This window comes from Cyprinus carpio, unplaced genomic scaffold (genome assembly GCF_018340385.1).
Source record: "Cyprinus carpio isolate SPL01 unplaced genomic scaffold, ASM1834038v1 S000006584, whole genome shotgun sequence".
NCBI classification, from domain to species: Eukaryota; Metazoa; Chordata; class Actinopteri; order Cypriniformes; family Cyprinidae; genus Cyprinus; species Cyprinus carpio.
The window spans coordinates 213,025-222,927 of NW_024879237.1; the positions used below are offsets into that span (position 1 = coordinate 213,025).

A 9,903-nucleotide genomic window follows, 5' to 3' on the forward strand; every position below is an offset into this window, starting at 1 on the left:
GAGATTCCTGCGCCTGTTCTGCTTATTTCCAAAACAGGCAAAGGTCCTTATAAAAGAAGCCACAAGCAAAACCTTTCCCGTCCAGTAACTTGCCACAATTCGCAAATAAGTGGAGGCCCTTTAAGCAGAAAGGTTTGGCAGCAATGAGCATAAAACACAATTCAACGAGTCTTCTTCACTAGTCGAGTTTCCAAAGGTCTATAGATTGCTTAACGGTCACAGAAGTACACTACAGGGGGGAAGGGGAGGGATTTTGAGCTCCCTGTGTGTGTCCGTGAGGCTCACAATAGAATACTAATGGCTTTAGGTTGAGACACATGAAAGAAAAGCTATGCAAAAAGACATTTAAGCTTCCCTCAGCAGCACCTTCTAAAACCATCAGGAAGAAACAGCTCCAGCAAAAGATAGAGCAGTTATGAATGAACCTATGAAGAGGTGTTGGAGTGTTTCCTCAGCTGTGTTCAATCAGAGGAGAGGACATCCCTATGTGAGAATGTGAAATGTGAGAGCATCAGTCTTTCATGAGGCAATCTGCCAAACTAAAAGTTGTGATAAGGCTATGCCTCTAGACCAGACGAATGTTTGATTGTTTGCAGTGGCAAAGAGGCTAACTCCCTGGCTCAGATCAGAGAGCTGCAGTAATGCCGCTGGGAGAGGAAACAGATAGCTAGCGCTCTAGGATAAGACTCCATGCATACAGATCCACTTATCGCTTGATTGAGAAGACAACTGATGATAGGAAAGATGACTGACATTTTGAAGATCTACAAAGAAATATATCATTGAAGTGCTGATCCGAGTGTTGTGTGTGTGACTGGTTCTACTCATTTTTTTTTTTTTTTTTTACCTCCATGATAATAATAACGGAGAATAACTCTCCTTTAAAAGTCACAGCACATTAGTGGCATAATTAACACGGGAGAGCAACTTCAGACATTAATGCGTGTGAAAGAACGAGTACATTTAGTAATATTCTCGGCAGATGATTAATACCAAATACAAATAAATGTATATATAATTGGGAAAGGGAAAACCCAGTAGGGTTGGTATGATTAGTCAGTGCGTTCTCCCACTAGGTATTTGTTTGGTTCTAGTAAGTGAAAGCGAAAACGTATTTATTTGGCATGCATGCAGTATTATTGGTTTACATTATTCACACTGTCCACCTAAGCAGTTGCATAGGGTAGAAGGTGAGCAGTTATCAAATGTAGTCTACATTGCAAAGAGCGGTGTTGATAAACAGGTCTATAGTTTATAAGAGGAAATTGTTGACAAAATAAAGGATGGTGGAATAATTCACCCTTTGATGAGAATTTGATTGACAGGTGATCTGACCTAGCGTCAGTGGACTTGAACGAAAGTGGTGCGTATTGATCTCTTTCTGCAGTTAAGAAACCAAATCTCTTCTGGGTCCCATTCTTGCGTGCCATAAGCTAACACAGTTAGCGGTTGATTATTGATGATTTGGCGCATGATCTTTGGATGGTTTGGTTCTTGAGAGGCTCATCCGGAGTTGCTGTATCTGTAGCAGCAGGTCCATAAGCTTAAACCTGCTTTCGGGGAGCAGCTTATTTCATGTAAACAGGATTAGATTGCATCTTTTTAAGCAGAATTGATTTGCAAAATCTGTCCGCTACCACCGCTACTTAAGATAATATAATAGCGTTGTGTAGTCTTGTACACAGCCAGTTTTACTCACTGAAAGATTTGTCAAGTCATAAAATAATTACTTCATAATTGTATGAGAGTCTAACACACATGCTATACAGATAATGTAGAGTTGTGCATTAATTTGAGTGATGACAGCTATGGGCGTGGCTTGATGGAGCACAGGAGATGCAGATAACATGATCTTGACCCTTAAGAAACTTTAATTAATCCTGTCAAGTAACATATCTGTTTCAAATATAAAATGAATTGCTAATTACTACATTAAAATAAAAATGTAAAGCCTGTACAAATATTAGAAATCGTGGAATATAAATCATGTAAATTAAAATAAAATAAAAAACAATTGCACATTACATTTATCTATTATAACATTTAGTTTTGTTAAACGCTGGCTGTTTCCTATAAAAGTCAAGTTTTCATCAGGTGTCTTTTTTAATTATATGATGTCATTAGGTTGCCCGTCTTGCGCCAGCCATTTTGCTGCGATTGATCGTGTGGTTCATGGTATCGATACAAAACCCCTTTTAAACCAACCCATGAACACGCATAATTATCTCAGATAACTCAATCCAGTCATACTAATCGCGTAACAACAGGTGCTTTTCGAAGAACCGAAGATTAGCCAGATCCTGATAAGTAGCGATGATATCATCTTGGATGTGGACGTTCATCTCAGATGTAATAAGTGAGCGTCTGAAAGAACAAGCCCCTGATGTTCATTCATGTTTATTTAGATGCTATAATAATTAGTAAAGAGGAAGAGATGATCAGTTCATGTGCCACTTGAACCGAGGCGCCTGCTTGACCGAGCTACAACACATTAAAGAGCCACAAAGCAGTATTTATTGGTATATATTGTTTGATTTTCTTTTTTTCTTTTTTTCACTTCTAAAATTTGAAAGCTGAGACTTTGTTTCATACCAAAAAGTAACTGGCTATTATGTCTTGTCTGTCAGCGCATTGTCAGTTTCCTCTTTCCTCCACAAAGTATTTTTCACTTTGTGAGAACATGATGTGTGGCATGATTGCGCGTGGCTTGTCAGTAACGTAGCAACAGTAACAAGGGGGGCGGGTCATTTGCAAGGGTCAGTTAACATTGTGGATGTCGGATGTTGCTGCTCCTCTTCTTTAAATTAGATTCCACGAAATCATGACTAATATTACCTTCGGCACACTAACCGTTTTAATACTTTACAGCTGTTTATTTTGAAGGAAATAAACATACGGGGCAAACTTCAAATTCCGCATGCCTTTCATAAAAAATGTGCCATTCTCACACAAGACTGAACCAAACAAGGCCAATTCCATCCCACATGATTCATACCAAATCCCAAAGACTGTGGAAAGTGGGAGGGTGGGTGTATTTGTAAAATTAAGTGTATCTCTGTTAAATCTCTGATTAAAGTGAAATGGCGCCTGTTAGATTAGGATAATGAGCTTCTAATGTTCAACTAAGCAAATGAGGGGATGCACAATAATAATGATCCTGAAATTCATCTTTTGGGGACCGGCACCTCATTTCAGCCCAGCCACAACTGACAACAGAAGCAGCATTTGTGACAGTTTACATGGCTCAGCATGCCACACATCTGTCAATCATGAAAGCTGTCACTACTAAAATCTGAAGCACACTCTGAATACAAGCTGATGCTCCTAGCGGTGGCCCGGGAAACCATTTCAAAAGCCTGTCTTTGAGATGAGGACCGAGCTAACAAAAAGTGCAGAAGAATGTCCCTCTTACAGCGAGGGTGAACTTATGGCACAACCACATGCATTCTTTAGGAGTGAACCCGGCACTTCCAACAGCTCCTCTATCCCAGCAGTCTCATTACTTTACACTTCGCCTTGCTAAAACCCCCACGTCTTGTCCTCGCTCTTTAGTCCCCCCCACGCCCTTGCGCCTCAATTTGTGTGTGGTGCAGCGGAGACACTATTTATGATCAGACAGGGCTCCTATTATATCCAGTGTTCACCAAACTGGAGAACCAATAAACAAAAGCGCAAATGTAAACATCGTCATTTAGGATGCAAGCTCTTGAAAAGGTCAGCAAATGTTGATAATAAAAAATTTAAGAGAGATAAATATCCTCATAAAAACAATGGCTGGATTTCTACAGTTTATGTGTTAAAAAGTCTGTAGTCCAGATACTAGAACTCGGCATAGAAAGACCCCTTGCTCACTTAAACTTCCCACCAGTTTCCGCCTATTACTTACCAACTAAACAGGAATTTCTGCCCAAAACCCAAAAATGGCTACTAATATCATCTGGACATTATAACTGCACAGGATGAGCTGGACAAACTCCGATTGACCAGCACCCTGATCAGACGCACTTCCAGACTGGGAAGTCTGGTGGACATCGAGATGACCGGGCTGTGAGCAGCCTTGATGTGAAAAACCACACATTGGAGCTGGAACACATCCAGATAAAATGGCGCTTATCAAATCACAGAGCGTTGCAGTTCTCTCTAAATACTGAAGAAAAGCACTGACAATTAATCAAATAATCAGGGAACTGATTAAAATGACGGACGACCTGGCTGGAGTAAATATAAGTTGTCATAAAGATCTTGCTAGTTTTGTTCATCCATCAGGATTATGGCCAGGATCAGCACAGGTTTATGCATTGACCCATAAGAAAAGAGTCTGGAATCACTGGGTCTCCCTTGCACTTAATACATTTAAGACAGAAATACAGCTAGAGAGACATAATCAGGCTGACATGGAAGTCAACACGCATACAATTCAGCATATTTTCATATTTTCACTTGAAAGTCCTTAATTTCACAATGCAGTACACATCCCCCACCGATTCCAACAGTTTTGCAACAGTTTTAAATTGTGGTGAACGCAAAGTGTAGGAATAGTACACAATGTCAAATTAACATGTTTGTTGGTGGGCATATACCTTGTGTTCTTCTTCACAGGCTGCATGTAACAACATTGCGCAACTTGTCCGTTATACTCAGATGTACGTCACAATACAGGCAATACAAAATAATGATTTATTAGTTTAATATACAGTGGGCATAGAAAAGAATCACTAGTTAGTAAAGACATATCCCAACAGACTAAAGGCTGTAATTAAAGCAAAAGATGGTTCAACAAAATACTGACACAAGGGAGGTGATCCTTGGTCCCAACTCAGTGATTCTGTTTTTTTCCTGACATGTTGGTATTATATCTTTCACTTGGATTTTTTTAAGTTGCACTGAGTAAATACAGCTGGATAAAACAAAAACTGTGTCCACTGGATAGAAAAAAAAAAAAAACCTGTTACAGGATTATTTTAAAGGGAGATTCTTTCTTATACCCACTGTAGCCATAAAGCTACTCTTACTGGGCCCATCAAGAAAGCAAAAATATATTTTCTCTTTATATCTGGGTACCTCTCAAAGTCATATCTTTTTTAGGTTTATCCTAATTTTTGAGATAGGAATTTTGGGTTTTCATGAGCTGTATGCCAAAATCATCAGTATTAAAACAATAAAAGACCTGAAATATTTCAGTTGGTGTGCAATGAATCTAAAATATATGAAAGTTTAATTTTTATCATTACATTATGGAAAATAATGAACTTTTTCACAATATGCTAATTTTTTGAGAAGGACCTGTATATTCCCAAATGTTATTCAAAGACATCCAGTTTCAAAAAAAAAAAAAAAAAACACATGGAGTCAGACTGGGTAAACCAAACTTTGATCTCTCATCACACACCCCTTCAACACCCAAACAGAGGAAATGCTTTCAAAGCCAAACCTCTCATTACTCAACCTCAGAACAGCTCCTTTATTTACACCGACCAGTCCCTGTCCTCTCTCCATCATGAGCCTTCTTGTCTGATGGATGAGGCATTAGCTTCTAAGTTGCTGACAGATATTCGCTCAGATCTGGTGAGTAGCAGTTGTCAGATCAGGACGTCCCACAGCTAGCGCCCTCCCCACTGAGTGAGTCAATGCTGTACACTGAGCATCTCTCAGCTGGGCTGTGCCTGACACTACCAGCCTCCCAAAGCTCAAAGACCTGTACTGTGCATCACAATCACCATAGTATCACTGACCCTGCCTGTATCTCAGCTTCCATCGCAGAAAAAAAAAAAGCAAGCATGACTGTGGAAAGAATGTTGGATGCATTCCATGATACTTGGTCTGTCTGACCTGTGTCCAGTCCAGGAGGACTAGATAATAACAGCCTCATCAAAGCTGTTTATTTCTGATAGTATCCTCCTAAACATTCCTTCTACCCACTACAGACTCAAACATTCAGGCCTGGATAGTGTCGACTATAATTATAACGATTTAGAAAAGTTTATTTTCAAAGTACCAAGTTTTAGAGGACTAGCACAACATGTAATGAGTCACATTGTGTACAAAACGCAGATGACTCAAGTCTTCAACACAACAGAGAGTAATTCATCAGAATCAGTGAACCATAAACTAGGACATTCACTCACTGCATTGTATCATTGGATCTAAATAAATGGGACCTCAAACCTTTCAACATTTTATGAAGGATGAAAAAAGTTTAATATTATAACGCTTAAGAAGCTGGTGTCAATGTAAAATGCGAAAGTATGTATGCACACAAGTTTAGACACACACAACTTATACAGATAAGAACAAATTGCACCTATATATGAATATCTTTTAAAAACTCATTTTACTGAATAGTTAAGAATTATGACAGCAGCCCTCGGAGCTACTTGAGAGAATCACTGTACCCAAGCACAACAGTGGCTAGTACTTCCAAATTTGTTATACAAATAAATACATAATTTCTTAAATCTCTTTTTAAGAATCTTAATTAACTTTGTTTAATCTAAAATTTTTTATCAACTTAATTCCCATTCTTTTATTTTTTGTTATTTTTAATGTTTAATTTATCATTTGAATGGGGGGAAGATAAACAACTGATAAGGTGTGTACAAGCTTGTATCTGTAGATATACCTTCGCTCAAGTGTTTGGGGTCATTAAGATTTTTTAATGTTTTTTGAATGAAGGTCTCTTTGTGCTCAGCAAGGGCTGCATTTATTTGATCAAAACACAGTAAAAAACTTGACATTGCAAAATAATAGTATTACAATTTAAAACAACTTTCTATTTCAATCACTGTGTAATGTATTCCTCAGTGATGCAAAGCTGCATTTCAGCATCATAACTCCAGTCTTCAGGGGTCACATGATCCTCAGAAATCATTCTATAAATTGATTTGCTGTCAACAGCATTTATTATTATTATAACAGTTAAAACAGTAGTGCTGCTTCATATTTTTTGTGGAAACTCTGATACATTTAAGATTCTTTGCTGAATAGAGAATTCTGACCAGCACTTATTTGAAATCAACTTTTTTTGTACCAATGTAAAAGTCTTTACTGTGCTTTTACTGACCCCAAAACATCTGAACAGCAGTGTATATTAATTGAAAACAATTAAACTACATCCTTTGTTCCATTTGAATAAATCACTCACAAAAGGATACATTTTGATGGCCCCTGATTTAGTTACAATGGCCATAAGCTGCAGTTTGGGATCATAGGCCAAAGCACTCGGCTGGTTTGGGAATCCATGTTCAACTGTCTGAGTGAGTAAAAGAAGAGAAGCAGAAATCACACATTCAGAACTTAAACTCACATGTAATGTACATCATATAGACAGTTGAAATCCCTCTTTTTCTGCTGAGCTTAAAAAAAAGAAACCAGTTCATACTTCATTGAGCTCTTAATGAGCCCTGACGCTAAGCAATAACAATGCAGAAGATTTATTTAGTGCAGTCTTTGTCAGCAAGGGGATTTCCTTGTTTTACACAAAAAAAGAACCTAGAAATAACAAGGGAAGGAAATTTAGTAGGACTTGACAGAATGTCATCCATCTTCAAGGCTATCAAAAGTGCTTTGCAGAAATATGTTTTTGGGCAATTTTATAAAAGTTCAACCTAAATCAACACACCAATTTAAGCAAAACCAGGCTTGAGGTTGGCCTTCGAGTGATGGTGATCTCTTTTCACTGGTTGACAAAGCGATATGATAAATAACAGGACCTTCCTGTAACATTACACACTGTCATGATGCTTCATCAGCATGACACACACACACACGTCTTCATTTCTCACACCGCCGCTCTGTTTTTCCTAAACCATCTGTGGATAAATGTCATCAGCAGCATTTGAGAAATGAACAAAATTGAGGACTTTATTACTGTGAAAACATGCATAATTACACTCAACATATCTCTCATGTCCTCCTGTTTTGATTTACACTGAAGAGAAGGAGTAGAAATGTTTGATTGTGCTGTAATAGTGCCAGAGTTTGGCCATCAGTAAAAAGCCTACGTTCAAACTCTTTCTATGTTTTTGGCAGGAGAGCAGTAACATGTTCATTGTGATTTAAGAGCAGCCTCATTACAGAGAGCTGTACAAATCCAACACCGCTGCAGGACACATTCAAGGCTCAATAACAAACAAACGTTTATTTTTAACTAAATAAAATACTCGATGAGCTAAATAAAAAGTAAAATGATTACAGTTAAAGTTACAAAGACGAGAAAACTTTGAGGTCACTCACAATGGACAACACGCCCAATCTGATTTAATGAGCTCCATTGATGAAGATGAATATTACACGCAAACAAATTTCTCATTCTCTTGAAGCTATAAAAGTGCAACTGTGCACTAACCCTTGCTATATATAAAGCAATAACGGTTTCAAACAACTTTCATGCGCTTATATTGTCATATCTGGCCATGATAGTTGTAAAACAGTGCCATATTAGCAATGGCATGTTAATAAAGAGGAAATGGCTGAAACAGAACACGTTCACAACAAATCATTTGTGAATACATTTGCTTGAATTCAATGTTCTTTTAATCGATTTCAATGCAACCCGAAACCGCATGCATGCTCGAGAGAGACACAGATAGAGAGGAGACCCAACGCTACAGTACACATCCCACATACCTTACTGAATGCAAACAGATCCTGCTTGATTTTCTCTCGATGAGGGTCGTTTCCCTGCCGTCTGAACCTAAACTTCATCATCCTGAAGCCGAATCAGAGAAATATCACACCCCGCGCCGTCTCAAATTGATATCAATTCCGTCAGGCGTGAATCGGTGCAGAGAAACAATGTGATCCTTCATGCGAGCTCCAGTTTCTTTTGTATCCACTCCTCAAGCCGTGCAAGTTTTCAGCTGTGTGTTTATGCAGTTTGACCACAGGGCAAGTTCACAGGAACCACGTCTTAGGAGAGCCAATCAGAAGCCAAGAATATGTGACCAATTCACCAAACCACGCCCACGACCATCGTGCGAGTGGAAAACACGGATCTGGAGTCGGCCGGATTAGTTTTACTCACACGTTTGAATTGCCTGGAGAAACCAGCCAATCAAATCATGCTATTTTAGTATTACTTATATACAATTTAAGTTTTTTATTCCTTATTTTTAAATTAAACCTTTATTTTTTTACGTTTCCTTTTAATTTTAGATTGAAAATTTTGAGGTATATATATTTGTAATTTTTATTATTAAGTTGGCAGAAGGCCAACTTACTGATCTATATTTAAAACTTATTATTGTGGCTATTACTTATTATTAAGTTGAAGTGAGAAAGCCAACTTACTGATCTACTATTACAAACTTATTATTAAGTTGAAGCAGAAAAAACCAACTTACTGATCCTATCTAATCTTATTATGTGTATTATTCTTCTGAGCCAAATTTTAAAACACTACCTCCTCCTAGAGCTTTCAAGCTAAAACCACCAAACTCGGGTCAGACCTTTCAGACTGGTCAAGCTCAGGTTGCTATATCTTTTCTTCAGAAGTCCAAACTGTGCTGTTAGCTGCCCACACAACATTTAAAATGTTTATTTAGTTTTTCGTGTAATTTTTTTTACATTTAATTTTATTGTTTTATATTGAATTTTAATTTATTTAAATGAACAAAACAGTTTTAGTTTTATTTAAAAATAATAATGCTGATGCAGTGCTTCCAGCATATAACCTTATTTCTGTAGCTGCCGCATAACATTTAAAATGTTTATTTAGTTTTGCTAAAGTGTAATTTTTTTTTTACATTTAATTTTGTTTATATTGAATTTTAATTTGTAAATTGAACAAAGTAGTTTTAGTTTTGTTAAAAATAATGCTGATCTGCTTTTTGGTCACATTATTAATTAATTAACACATTTTTTTACAAACATTTCCACAGTATGTTAATATTATTCAATGTATTA

At 37.4% G+C, this 9,903-nt stretch overlaps 1 protein-coding gene across 1 annotated transcript in view; it reads right to left on the bottom strand.

The window, feature by feature from the left end:
• LOC109108768 (LLGL scribble cell polarity complex component 1) overlaps positions 1 to 8,884 on the bottom strand; it is a 35,597-nt gene extending 26,713 nt beyond the window's left edge. The window contains 2 exon segments of the mRNA XM_042754679.1: positions 7,138 to 7,249; positions 8,626 to 8,884. Of these exon segments, the coding sequence (XP_042610613.1) occupies positions 7,138 to 7,249; positions 8,626 to 8,706 (193 nt within the window). The 5' untranslated portion in view covers positions 8,707 to 8,884.
• Positions 8,885 to 9,903: the final 1,019 nt, after the last annotated feature.